At 44.9% G+C, this 14,908-nt stretch overlaps 1 protein-coding gene across 1 annotated transcript in view; it reads left to right on the forward strand.

Moving 5' to 3' along the window:
- Positions 1 to 14,664, forward strand: part of SNX29 (sorting nexin 29) — a 1,557,993-nt gene extending 1,543,329 nt beyond the window's left edge. The window contains exon 21 of the mRNA XM_085632108.1: positions 12,545 to 14,664. Coding sequence (XP_085488234.1) covers positions 12,545 to 12,674 — 130 coding nt within the window. The 3' untranslated portion in view covers positions 12,675 to 14,664. The remainder of the gene's footprint in view (positions 1 to 12,544) is intronic.
- The last annotated feature ends 244 nt before the right edge of the window (positions 14,665 to 14,908 follow it).

Here is a 14,908-nt window from a genome sequence, read left to right on the forward strand (position 1 = left end):
ATGACATTTAATGGTAAAATATTCTTGCCAAAGAACAGCTTGTGCCTTGATTTGAATGATCAAAGTGAGCGAAAGAAGCTGAAAATAAATCATTGGCGGGTTTTAGTGCATGGGAGCCTTCTGTAGATGGAGGATTGTTGGGGAACATAAGTATTTTTAAATGATCAATGTTTTCGCCACTCTGATTTTGTAGCTTTATTGTCAAGAACCTCGGATACGACTTTTTTGTTCCATTTTAGACACTCTCTGCGTTAGATAGCAGAGACCTACGTCCTGCTTTTTACATGAGTCGAGCAACGTTATAGTGCATTTAAAATGTATACATCTATATGGAATGAGTTACTTGTGTAGAATCAGAAGTGAAGCAGCCTAAGAGTGCCCAGCGGGGATGTATTGCTAATGTGCCCCACTATGCAGAGATGCAGCCCTAATGAGGATGCTGTTAACTAGAGCATCCCCCAGGCTTGCCTGCTTTTCCTCAGCCTCGTTTATACAAAGAAGAACAGTGTTAGGCAGGTTTTTACAAGTTGCCCTGTAGTGTTGAAAAAGCTGGTTGAAAGTGGGACATTTTCTGCTCTTTTTATTTTAGTAGACTTTATTGTAATCTTCTGGCAAATTATGAGTGATGACAGCATTTGTAAAGCGCCCAACACCCCAGGCCATCTCTTAATAATATAATGTCTGTATATTATCAATGTATCCATGCCTAGTGCTTATAAAACTAGGCAATGTTATTATGACAGTACTCTGACCTCATTGTACTATGGTTGATAACATTAACTCTCTCTCCCAGCAGCAAGAAAACCCCAAATGCTGGAAGCTTTTGAAAGTTTGACCGAATATCGTATAGAATCCATTCTGTACGGGGTTTCCAGTGGGTCAGAGGACTAAATGCATATTGAATGCGCCATGTAGTGAGTTCTTGACACCCTCTAAAGACAAGTAAAAATAAAACATGCCTAAGCTCTCTTCCTGGTTTATATCTAACTTAGTTAACGGCTAAATACCTTCTCTTCACTCTGTGATGGACAGCATAGGGATTCCTAAATAAGGTTTTTACAGTAGTGCTTCCAAATACTGCTAGAGGATGTCGTGCTGCTCCATGTTGACTTTGTTCGGCCTTGGAAATGGCGGAGTGGAGCTGCATATATGCACCACCCTAAAGCGCTGAAATCAGTTTCTTTCTTTCGGCGCCTTCACATGTGGATCTGGAGCTCCTCTCACTTTTCATCGGTTGACAAATTCCTTCCAAAATACTGTTGCCAGTGTGCAAGGGAACAATGTCCACAGTGAAGAATACAGGGTTCAAACCATGGCTTGACTGCTGGAAACAGATGTTGTGATGACTTATTTGAACAGCCAGGTCTTGAGGGCCATTTGGAATTCTGGAAGTGCGGTCATGGTCCAGAGTTGCATGTGGAGGCTGTCCCATGTCTTTGCTATGATGTGAGAGACCGAGCATCCTCCACTTCTGCTTTGGTAGATTTGGGGAGTATGGGCTAGTGAGAGGGAGGCGGAGTGTATTCTTCTCAACAGTTGGCAGACGTTCAGGAGGTGGTCAATGTTGGCGGGTCCTTGGTTGTGTAGAGCCTTCTGTGCATGAGTCAGCAGCTTGAATTGGCATCTATTCTGTATGGGGAGCCAGTGCAGTTTCTGTAGGTGGGGTGTGATATGGGTTAGTTGGGGGTGGGCCGAGGAGGAGTCTGACTGCAGCATTCTGTATAGTCTGAAGTCTCTGTAGGAGGTGTGCAGCGATTCCTACATGGAGGGTGTTGTCATTGTCCAGTCGGCTGGTGATGAAGGCCTGTGTCACGGTGCGTCACATGTGTAGGGGTAGCCATCTGAAAATCTTGCATTTCATGTGCAGAGTGAGGAAGCAGGTGTAGGAGATAGTGTTGATCTTTGATTTCATTGTGACCTTGTTGTCAATGATAATTCCAAGGTTTCTGGTGTGGTCCGAGGGAGTGGTTACAGGTCCCAGGTCTGATGGCCAGTCGGGTCTGGTTCTGTACCGGCTCCTGTACCAACTTCCATTCCAGCTTCAAAATCTGCACCAGTTCCTTCTCCACCAATGCCAGTTCTGACATTGCCAGCCTCTGCCGACTCTGGTATCTGACTTCATGCTAAATCTGCTTCTACCCTGACCGCAGTTGCGCCTTGACTCTACTCCAGCACATCTTGCACCCATATGCTCTGATGCAGACAAAACATTTCCTCTTCCAAGAGGCTTTCTCAGAGGCTTTATCAACTTTGTGGCTTAGACTCTGATTAACTTGACGATGGTTATCTTGAGGACCAATTACCCCCACAATGATGATACGGAAATAGTGAAGGTCCCCCCAGTCATTTGCCCTGCTGCATCAGTCTTCATGTTGCTTTAGGTTGCCCTTAGTGGTGCACAGCCACCCTGTGGGAGAAATGATCATTCATTTTCTTCTGGGGTGGTAGACCATTACATTTGACAGGTGGGTCCTCTAGATCATCTAGCTGGGCCATTATTTTCTTATCCTCCACAACTCCTTCCACATCAGAGCGGCTTTCGAAGGAGCACCTTTGCATCCTGCTGTAAGAGGTGCAGGATCTACTGGCCAAAGAAGCCATCAAGAGGATGCTTGCCTTGGAAGTAGGGACTGTTGTTACTCTTGCTATTTCGTATATTGTTATAGGCCAAACAAGGACATATTCCTTTGTCCTTTTTTGGACCTTCTCTTTCTGACTATCTTCCTCTGGAAGGACAAATTCAAATGCTCATGCTGGCCAAGATCTTTTGCCCACCCACCATTCTGTCACTCACAGGTCCTTGTCCTGGAATTATTTCTTACCATTCTCATGCAATATAGTTGCATTTCACTCACCACCCTAATCACGCCCAACAATTCATCAACTCTCTTTCTGCCTCCTGCATATGAGAGTATGAGGACAAACTTGTCAGTCCCCTGGAGACCCCCCCTTCTTAATGTAAGCTCCTAATTTAGATCTGCATTTTATGTCTGGCCTGTGAGACAGCTTTAGCTTTCTCGCCAGACTATTGTTATTACAAATAATTCATACATAATATACAATAGAGGGGCTTTTGGTAAGTGGTCTTCATCTATTGATTTGTTAAATTGTCTTTCACTTTTTACTTCCGCCTAATGCAGAATACTGAATGGGGTAAAGGATCAACCCACTTTACTTATGGGCTCTCTTCAATTTGAGTGACTGAAAAACGGATATTGCCAAGACCCATGTCTTCCAGGAGGATAACACAATTTATTCTAACATTGTGTACAAAATAGTGTATCAAGCGAAAGAACACAAGGGTATGGTTGCATTGTGAGCGGTCTGACAACTTCGGAACTACGATTACAAACGTTAAGGTCTACTCGTAGAGAGAGAGAATAAGAACTGTGAATGGATGTACCAGCTCCATTTTTCTTGTCATCCTCTACTTTCAGGAGCACATCTTATGCGACTATACTGAGCCGGACTATGATTTGGCCCGACCTGTAATTACTGAGTGCAGCCAATTTCCTAATCCATATCCTTATTGATGATCCGTTAGAGAGAGCTGCACTGGTGTAAAAACATATATATACCAGGATTTATGTCCATCATTCAGGGCTCCCTGATGAAGGCACGTAGAAGAGAATGTATAGCCATGATGGATAAGGAAAGATTTTCACAATTTGAGACAATACTCTATTGAATAGGATGGAAATGTATAGCCATGATGGATAAAAAAGATTTTTATAATTCAGGATATTACTACATTGAATAAGGACCTAGAACATTAGAAGATTAATCTTGTTGAAATGTATATTCATTATATGCAATTCAGTAGAATGTGCCACTATAGTAGGAATTAAAACAGTCAATGTTTATATATCTAAACAATATTGCACAAAAAGAAAAACTATCTAAATCAAATACTAGGATGAATGATGACGGATAAATGAATAATAGGGACGTTACAGTATAATGCTATGACTAAACAGTGTTCGAATGAACAGAACTCATATATTTTTAAGAATCTTCTATTTTTTATACAATAAATTATTGGAATGTAAATTTTTATCTGGGTTCCGGTAATCTTTTATAGATGCCCCCATTACAAAGATAACACTCTAATACTAAGTTCCCTAAGCAATTTCTGATACAATTGTTTTGCAGTCCCTGGTTGAGGTACCTTACCTAGAATCAGGGGAACCCCTTTATATATACAGTTGTTTTGAACAAAGACTGTGTACAATCTTCACACCCGCCTAAAAATAGTTCCTTTCGCTTCAGTGACAAAGCTTGTTCAAGATGTGCTTTGTTTTTATTTATTTTTCCTTTTTTAAAGTTGCTGTAATAACGTGTCCAAGTGAAATGGTGCTATTTTATCCCCCTGCAGTTTGATGGTGATTTATTCTTGTCTCCTTGACATTTAATAATAATGATAATAGCGTGCAAGGTACAGCTGAATGGCTTGTTATTTTAAAAATATCACTTGTAAAGCAGACACCAGAGTGATTTTTATTTTTTTATTTTTATATGGCAACCAAGTTTAGATGGCTACATTGTTTTCATTTTTTTTTTGTGGAAAGTTCTTGCACTGAAAAAAATAACCATTGTATCAGCGAAGGCCTTGCAAATGTTTGTTTTAATGATGAGGATACACTCTTTTTTGCACTATTCTACCTTCATAACTTTTGTCCATGCACTAATCCCTCTCTGCTTAGACTTTAGAAATACTCTCAACATGAATGACTGCAGAGACTTTGCTTTTCTACTTACACTGTGGCAACAAACACTAACACGAGCTACACAAAACATAACTTGTGTAGCTGGGGGTGTAACAAACATCTTGCAGGATCAGTGCCATCTACTCATGAGAGAGTAAACCGCTAGTCATATACAAAGTTTGCACCACCTTCTTGCTGCAAACCACAAGACAGCTCACATCAGATAAACATAGAAATATCCAGCTCCCAAAACTGACGACAGCTAGCCATGGAGCTTGTGCATTCTTCATTCAAGTCCAGTGGAGCTTAATCTCGCACTGAGGAGCTTGGTGCACGTGGATTGTCAAAAAAGTTTGTTGATTTCTAAACTGTCATTCACTACTGAAAAAAACGTGTATCTGAGAGGAACATCTATCCGCAGATTCCTTGCTTTTGAATTTCCCAGGCATCAGACTGGATCTGGAAGATTTTTCTTTGATCAATACCCTTGCGTTCAGGTAGGTGGTGTAGGTCGGCTCTGCATGACGCCATCAGCCTCGTCTCTGCTGTTGTGACATCCGCGTCACCCTCAGTCACTTTTTTGACAGGCGTTTTTCAATGTTTTGTCAAACTTTTTTTTTTGGTGTGATGGTTTCCAATATGCCCAAGAAGACTTCTGGATTCCAGCTGTGGGGTGCCTGCCACCGCCCTATGTCGGTGGAGGATCCACACTTGGTTTGTCTTTGGTGCCTGGAGGTCGACCACAACTTGAAGTCATGCTCCGGCTGATGGGCCATGGCTCTGAAAGCTTTTAGAGAGCGGTGCCTACAGCTACTTGCGTCCGTAATCTCGGGCCTGCGTCATTCGCCCTGGACGTCTCATTCACGGTGGCGGTCGAGAAGAAGGTCCGGGCACTGCTGCGGGTGCTCAAAGGCTTCATCCTCCCACTCTACGTCTTCAAGTGGGTCAGGTAAGAAGCGCAAGAAACTTAAGAAGTCGAGACGTGCTTTGACTTCTCCCCATCCTCGGAGTTCTAGGCCTTGTTCCTCAGAACTTGCGCCTGAGTTGACTCCGTGATTACCAGCCTTTCCGGGAGCTAGAGCAATCTCCCCCATATCAAGCAGTTTTATGAAGCCATGAGTCTCATATTTGGGCGGCCTGGCCCCACTGGCGCGCATTTGGGCCCGGTAGGCTCAGAGGGGGCTCCATCGAGTTCCGCAGCAGCAGCTCCGGCCTGACGCCAATGCCCTCCCTTGGATCAGGCAATGGAGCCGGACCAGCGCCGGTTGTACCTTTGTGACCTTCCTCTGCGCTGGTCTTGACGCCTTTGACTTCTCCCCATCCTCGGAGTTCTAGGCCTTGTTCCTCAGAACTTGCGCCTGAGTCGGCTTCGTGATTACCAGCCTTTCCGGGAGCTAGAGCAACCTCCGCCCATATCAAGGAGTTTTATGAAGCCATGAGTCTCATATTTAGGCGGCCTGGCCCCACTGGCGCACCTTTGGACCCAGAAGCTCAGAGGGGGCTCCATTGTGTTCCGCGGCGGCAGCTCCAGCCCTGACGCTGATGCCCTCTCATAGATCAGGTAATGGAGCCGGACCAGCGCCGGTTGTACATTTGTGACCTTCCTCTATGCTGGTCTTGACGCCAAGACTCCTGGTGCTGCAGACGCCCACCAGCGGCGCCAGCCCCATTCTTATCCCCGACAACCTGGAGCTGGATCAGCACCTGCCGGCACCGGTACCTTGGATTCTGGGCTATTTCCTCAGCCCTGTTGTGAAGAGTTAGGAATGGAGGATGATTGAGAGGGGTCGATGGACTCTTCTCAAGACAAGCCATACCACAACGGGGACTGGTGTGAGGAATTGGATGAGGCTAGTGGACTGTATACCTCTCCAGATTCTGGTCTGCTTTCTCCCCCTACCATGGCTACGGAAGCATCATACTCTGTGGTGGTGCAAAGGGCAGCTGAGGTCCTGGACCTTGAGCTCCCTTCTGTGGCCGCCAGGACAAACATCTTGATGTAGGTCCTGCAGCCTGGTGTGTCCTCATAGGCACCCTTGCTGCCTTTTAACGAGGCCTTAACTGATGTCCGACTGGGCAACTGATCAAACACAGGAGCTCCTGTGAATAGGACAATTGCTCTCCGCCATCGCCTTGCACAGGGTGACCCATCTTTCCTCACCAACCACCCTACCCCGAGAGCTTGGTGGTCCAAGCCTCTTCCTCCCAAGGTGTGTTCCCTTCGTGCCCCTGACAGGAGAGATGCATCAAAGTTTGCCGTCCATTGTGGGCTCGACACAACAGACTCACTGAGCCGAGCGATTTCAGAGACAGTGGATGTAAGACGCCACACCTGGTTGAGGACATCTGGCTTTCCGTAGGATGTCCAGGCCTCTCTCATGGGCATGCCCTTTGATGGCACCCTTCTCTCCAGAGACAAGGCAGAGATGGCGCTGGAGTGATTTAAAGACTCCCAGACAACGGCCAAGTCCATGGGCCTCCCAGTGGCCACTCATCCCCAGTCTGCCTTTTGCCACTTTTGTGGCTACAGAAGTGGCTTTCATTGGCGCCAGCCATACCCCAGTCGCAAGACAGTGCAAGATCAGCAACCTCTGCACGGTCATAGGTGCAGTTCATTCCAGCCCGTGGGGTAGCCAGAGGTCAGGTCAGTCCACCCCCCGCAACCTCAGCCTCCAAACCTTCCTAGTCCGGCCCTTCAAGATCATGGGCGGCCAGTTGGTGGCAGGATCAGCCATCACCTCTACCACTGGCAGTACATCACGTCCGACAGTTGGGTTTATCAGATAGTCCCTCCCTTTAAAGAATACACCTTCCTCTATGCCTCCAACTGACTGGCTATTGGAGGATCACCTAACCTTGCTTTAGGAGGAAGTCATGACTATCTTGGCCAAGGGAGCCATAGAGAGGTTTCCGGTGCCAGATGTAGGCTGTGGTTGCTATTCCTGCTACTTTCTGGTCCCGAAAAAGGAAATGAGCCTGTGCCCTGTCCTAGATCTGCGACCCTCAACTACTTCCTCAAAAACTAAACATTCAAGATGCTCACTCTAGCTCAGGTCACGTCTGCCCTAGACCCAGGAGACTGGATGGTAGTGTTGGACTTGCAGGACACCTATTTTCATATTCCCGTCTTGCCTGCCCATCAGCTCTACCTGCAGTTTACGGTAGTTCACTAGCACTTTTAGTTTCCCCAGCTCCACTTTGGCCTTACCAGAGCTCCTTGGGTGTTCACCAAGGTGATGATGGTGGTTGTAGCTCATCTGCGCACATCAGGAGTGCCAGTCTTTCCCTATCTCGACGACTGGCTGCTCAAGTCAAGTTCACCCCTGGTAGTCGCCTCCCACCTCCAGACTACGGTGAACCTCCTGCATTCGCTGGGGTTCTTTATTTACATGCCAAAGTCGCACCTCACTCCCTCTCAGACACTCCGATTCATTTGAGCTGTTCTGGACACATTGCAGTTTTGGGCCTATCCTCCTGAACAACGAGTCCAGGGTATTCAGGCTATGATACCGATGTTTCAGCCTCTATCCTGAATTTCTGTGAGAATGCCCCCTGCATCCTGCTAGTGTCATATGCCAGATGTCATATGCAGTCTCTTCATTGGGACTTGTAGTTCCGGTGAGCGCAGCATCAGGGGAATCTCTCACATGGTCCATATCTCAAACATAACTGCACAGGACCTGCAGTGGTGGCTAACAGACCACAATTGGGTCAAAGGAAAACCCCTAACCCTTCCCCAACCAGACCAAATAGTGGTTGCAGATGCCTCACTCCTGGAATGGGGAGGCCCTCTGGGGGAGGGTGGAGATCAGAGGACTCTGGTCTTTGATGGAATCTGGACTCCACATCTACTTGCTGGAGCTCCAAGCAATTCACTTGGCATTGAAAGCCTTTCTTCCTTCAATGAAGGGAAATCTGGTTCAAGTGTTCATGGACAAGACCACCGCCATGAAGTACTGCCACAAACAGTGCGGGGTGGGGTCGTGGACCTTTTGTCAAGAGGTCCAGCGTCTCTGGATGTGCCTGAAACAGCAGGGCAAATCCCTGGTGTTTCAACACCTGGCAGATTCTCTGAACGCCAGAGCACACAAGCTCAGCAGTTGATGCCTAGCGGATCATGAATGGCGTCTCCATCCGAAGGTGGCACAAGGTCTGTTTTGGCAGTGAGCAAAACCTTGGTTAGATCTGTTCGCCTCCTCTGAGACTGCGCAATGTCAGCAGTTTTGCGCCCTAGAGTTTCTAAGGCACAACTCTCTCCACGATGCCTTTCGTCTTGAGTTGAGCTCAGGGCTCCTGTATGCCTTTTTTCAAATACAACTCCTGTCCAGAGTGCTCAAGAAGATCAGGAGTGACTGGGCCCAAGTCATTCTTGTGACTCCGGACTGGGCACAGAGATTCTGGTAGCCTGAGCTTCTCCAACTAAACACTGATCCTCCGATCAGGCTGCCCCTTCTGGAGAATCTTCTGTTGCAGCAGCAGGGAGGTTCTTCCAGACAAACCTGTCGACTCTACACCTTCTTGTGGTGCCAGATGACATCATTTGACTTTTCTCCCGAATTCTGTAATGTTAATTTGGCAGCCAAGTGTCCCTCTACCAACACCTTGTACACCTGCCTGTGGCACAAATTTGTAAAATATTGTACTGAAGGATCTATTGATCCTCTTTCTGCTTCTCTATTGATCCTATTTCTGCTTCTCTCTCTCTCTCTCTCTCTCGTTCTTCTCTTTATTCTGACCCTTGCCCAGCAGGGCTCTGCGCTGGGCACTCTCAAAGGGTACTGTTTGGCCCTTTCTGCCTTTTCGAGGCTGCCAGACTAACCCACTGTATTTAAATCCCAGATTGTAAATAGATTTCTTAAGGGGCTTGTACATCTGTTCCCTCCCGCCCTTTTCATCCTCAGTGGGGCCTTAATTTGGTTTTTACCTTACTGAGGTATGCTTGTTGGAACCTCTGCACAACTGCCCCCTCTGGCTGCTTACCATCAAAACAGCCTTTTTAGTGGCAATAATGTCTGACAGGAGGGTGAGCTAATTGCATGCTCTGTCATCCAAGCCTTCTTACCTGACCATCTTCCCTGATAAGTTGGTGTTTCACACTAGGGCCTCTTTCTTACCGAAAGTGGTAACATCTTTCCACATGGGTAATCAGTCACCTTACCTACTTTTTATGCTCCTCCGCACCCTTCTAAAGAAGAAGAGCGACTCCACAGTCTGGACCCCAAAAGAGCATTGTCATTCTACATTGACCTCACTAAAGAGTTCTGGGTGGAAGCCAACTCTTCTTGGGGTACTCTGGATCAAAAAATGTTTGTGCGGTGCAGAAGAAATCTATCTCATGATGAGTCATCCTCTGCATTACAATTTGCTACGCTCTGGACAAAAGGGAGCCTCCTGAAGGATTAAGGGCTCATAACACCAGAGCTAAGGCTGCTACCACAGCGTTGCAATGTGGCGTTCCATTCCTCAACATTTGTCAGGCACCTCTACCTGCTGCACACGTTTACCAAACACTACTGCCTGGACAGTCAAGTCTGAAGGGACGGCCTTTTTGGCTGTTCTATCCTGCAAGACTTTCTGGTCTAAACTTGTCTGCAGTCCCTCCTACGGGGGGGTGGTATTGCTTGGGTATCTATTCAAAGGTTAGGAACATGCAGCTAGATGGCTCTATCAGCTGGACAAGTTACTTACCTTTGGTAACGCCTTATCTGGTAGAGACATGATCTAGCTGCAGATTTCTTACCGACTCACTTATCCTCCCCGCACTGTGGACAGGTTTCTAGGGTCAGGGCTGACCCCCTTTCAGTGCCCTAGTTGTTCAGAAACACACCAAGGTCGGTTCACTTCTTGGCTCTGCACTTCTGGCTTGGAAAGTCGTGAAAAGTAACTGACATCAGCGTGCCGAGCTGGTGCCTATATAGGTGATGCAGACGTTACAACGGCGGAGACAATGAGAAGGATGTCACGTGGTGTGGAGCCGACCGACGCCATCTACCCGCATGCAGGAATATTTCTTGAATAAATTCTTCTGGATCCAGTCTGACACCTGGGAAATTCAAAGGTAAGGAATCTGCAGCTAGATCATGTCTCTGCCACATAAGGCGTTACCAAAGGTAAGTAACTTGTCCTTTGATGCAAGAACACCTCTCTTTACTGTGGAATTTGTCAGTTTTTACTGTTGATTCTTTTGCATACTATGGAACTGATGAATTATTGCAATTGAAGAAAGATTACACAGAATATTATTGAGACTATCTCCAGAAAATCCGTTTTCAAGTGCATGAGAGATTGCTGAAAATAAGAACTGCATATATTCCACTTCTAATTTAAAACGTGTTTCCTGGCAGAACAAATCAACAAAAAACACATATACCGTCTGAAGAGTGCTTGTAGTTATCATTGCTAGCTAGAAATAACACTTAAAATGTAATGATTAAAGACACGCAACAACTGAACACTGCTCCTTATTTCAGTGATGTTACTCCTAGAAAGACGTGCATCTTTTTTCCACTCTCTCCCAATGAAAGGGAAGACAGACGTTGTCTATAATAACACTTTGACCGCAAGCACACAAGACAGACGACCCCGAATGCTATATATCATTCTTCGCTACAGTGGTTATGTGCAAACCTTTGACACCGCCTCTTCTCTGTTTAATGTGTCGTGTGGGTGTCAGCAAGAAAAGGTCCTTTTTAATAGTTTCTTGATCTATCACGCGAGATTCGTTGTTACTGAAAGAAGACGAGAACTGGCGTATTCATACATTCATTAGTGAGGAATGAGTAGGAAGGAAAGGGCGCGTGTGAGGAGGAGAGGCATGTGCTGATGACTTCAGACCAGGGTCATAGCAAGTGCAAGGGGCCTGGCAGAAGACCCATCTGTCCTCCTCTATCACACTGTGTTTTGCTTGTAATTGTGCAGTTTCGTTTATTGGACACGCTTCCTCCAAGCAGGGGCAGTGTCTAGCTCCTTTGCCTGTTGTTTCGACCCCCCCTTGGACATGAACGTCAATCCACCAAAATGCCTGGGGTAGCTGAGCTGACATCACACACCATTTAAACTTTACTTTCCCTCACACATACACACACATTCATACATACACACACTCACTCTCACTTAAGCTCTCACCTACAAGTGCAGACACTACATACATTTAACAGCATTTTTTATTTACCTCTGCTGCCAGGGAGGGGTCATACTCCACCTCATTGTTATTAATTTCTTTATTACACTAACAGTGAATAATAAAGTATTATTCACTATTAATGTAATAAAAAATTGACAGAAAACAAAGAAAGTGGCGCCCCAACAGACGTTCATTAGGACAAGCTGGCCTTTTGATCCTGGCATTTATTTTGCCACCTTTGGAGCTAGGGGTCGTAAAGGCAGGGCCAGGGGTCGCAAAGGCAGTACCAGGGGTCGCAAGGGGCAAGCCAGGGGTCACAGCTGCGACCCCTAAGTGACGTCCATGCTCTTGTATTTAAAGTTAAGGGGATTTGTTGCGGCTGTACCCCGGCACAGTCATATGACAGTGTGTGTGTCTACTCTCCATGGCCTTAGACGGTGCAGGGGGTGTGTATGCAAGGTCTCAACAGTCTCCCCAACTCCTTCTCAAGTTTGAGAAAAACTGTAAATTCACTTAATATACCATAAATAAAGTAACTTTTTGAATGTCTGGTTTTGGTTGTTTACCTCGTATCTGCCTTCTGATTTGCGATAACAAACAGCCCTCCAAACTTAAAAAATGAACATGGTTGTACTTTGACAAAACCGTAACCTATTTTCATCTCCAAAGGTAACTTTCTTGTAGAACTAACCAGATTTGTCTTCCCTTTTTTCAGTGACGTCCAATCAACTGGAGAGCAAGTCAACAAAGGGAGTCGACAACGAGGGGCACCACGCTTCCCAAAATTGTCCCGCAGTCATCAGCGAGAGCCACGTAGTGTGGAACCTCAAAGCGGCGACCTTTGAACTCTTGCTGGCCCTTCAATCAAGCATCACTTACCTAACCTGCCCAGCAAATGCAACCTGATGTTTCCGGGGGCAGTGATGCTTGCACACGGCCCAGCTCCCAAGCGAAACCCTACCATGCCAGTGTTCATCTTCTCCATTAGCGTGGCCACATCCAAGAAGCACTTATTTTTCTCAAAGGCATTAGAACTCTCTTTAGAAAGACATAGTTACACTAGGAACCAACTCGGCACATACCAGGTTTCATCTGCACTACTAATTTATGCTTCATGACTCAATCATTTTTCGGAGGAGCCTGGATTGAAACTGTTTTGTTGCATCTTTTACAGTGTCTTGTGTGAATGCCGATTAGGTGTCTCACCCCCGAAGCCTCTTATGTCAAGTAATTTATATTTTATTTTTAATAATTCATCTTTGTCACTTTACAGGATATGCACCCTATATAAAATATACACCTTTTAGATACCAAATGACTCTTGCTGTTAACTCTGTGTCCTTTTTTTAATAACATTTTCATATTAAGTATGAAGAAAGTAAGTAGCCTTAATGTTGAAAGCAAAGAAAGTCTTTTATACTCTTTATATCTGTGAAGTGATCTTGATATCAAACATGCATGAATAATTAGTCTTATGTGTTACCAGTTCAATGCAGAGTTTTTGATAGGAACCATATAGTTGTAGGAGACCACATTCAGTGCTTCGACCTCATTTCGCTCTGACTAGATCCTTTGTTGATTACATTTCTTAGACAATAGTACAAAATTAAACGTGCAAATGTAGCATTTGCAAAATGATTTCTAGACTTTATTTAGAAATAGGCGGCTGGGATACTCTGTCAAAACGTGCTAGATATCCTGTCCACCGTATTACAAGTGCCATAGGTTATTATGCGGTTGTGATAAAGCGGAAGAGACATCCACCCGTGTTTGTGACAGTGCATCCCGTCTGCCAAACTCTAAATAAAGACACTTTATCTTAAATTCTACAAATAAGTTACAAGGAAGTGCCTGAATTTAACCGTTCAACAGAAGACATCTTGAAAATGGTTTTCTTGTAGATCTGAATTCTACCACATATCAGAAGAAATCTTGGAAGTTGTTTTCTTGTAGATGTGAACTCTACCACATATCAGAAGAAATCTTGGAAATGGTTTTCTTGTTGATCAGAATTCTACCACATAGTACTATGCGGTGTTTCGCTTTCTCCTTTCAAAGCGTATAACAGTGTCTTGCACGTCAAATAAGAACATAGGTTGTTGTCAACCAGCATGTTCACCAATTGGGACTAGTTCTCTAGTGAAGAGATATATCGGTAAGGCATATAGCAATTTAAAATCCAGACGCAACATAGATGTCACCTATTACTACAAAAAGAGCCATCTGAGATCTGTTTCGCGAATATCGGGCTCTCTAAACTTTGAGGCATTTCGACTTTCACTAGTATCAGTCTCACTATAGTCAGTTTCCAGATACAAGCAGCTAGTGATCATAAATATGCAATTGGCGCTGTGATATGAAGCATGCGCAAACTCAGTAGCAAGATGTACCATGTGCCAGTAATGAAAAGGACTTCTTCATTGCCGCCACTGAGATCTGCCTTTTCAGTATTTATTGGTTATCAGTATTAGGTCACTAAGACAGGCTTCCCTTATGGGCATCTTATTTGTAGGCCAGTGCGGGTCTAATTTGTGAAATACATCGATGTTAAATTCAGTCATTAATTTTCTTTTCCCTTGTATTTAACTATGATCGCATTCATTGCTTCTAAATAAATTTGATCAGTGAGTAACTTTTTAACAAGGAATAGGATGGAAGTCAATATTTATTAACTGACAATTCGAGGTATTTCGCCGATGAAAGGGAATTACTGCTATGTGTGCAATGGAAAAGAAAAGAATGCTCTTCTAGAGATGTAGGTATTGTATATGGAATGATTGTAATCCATGGTGTATGTGCCTAATATCGAATAAAATATCCAAATCTAATACTGAATAAGGTACTTGATGCAATGGCTCTTTTTTCGAATATTTCTTTCCTTTTTTTGTCCACAGCATGAAATTACGAAAGCCTTCAGAAAAAAAGCACACCATCCACATTTCTGTTTAAGCTGTTTGTCCTTCTCCTGCTGTAGGTGTCAAGGGAACACAACCCTAGTTAAGCTGACCTGTGATAAAAATAGAACAGAAGAACTATTTCCTGCACTGTCAAGATAAGAAAATATATTTTTAGGTGTTCC

This window comes from Triturus cristatus, chromosome 10 (genome assembly GCF_964204655.1).
Source record: "Triturus cristatus chromosome 10, aTriCri1.1, whole genome shotgun sequence".
Classification (NCBI taxonomy): Eukaryota; Metazoa; Chordata; class Amphibia; order Caudata; family Salamandridae; genus Triturus; species Triturus cristatus.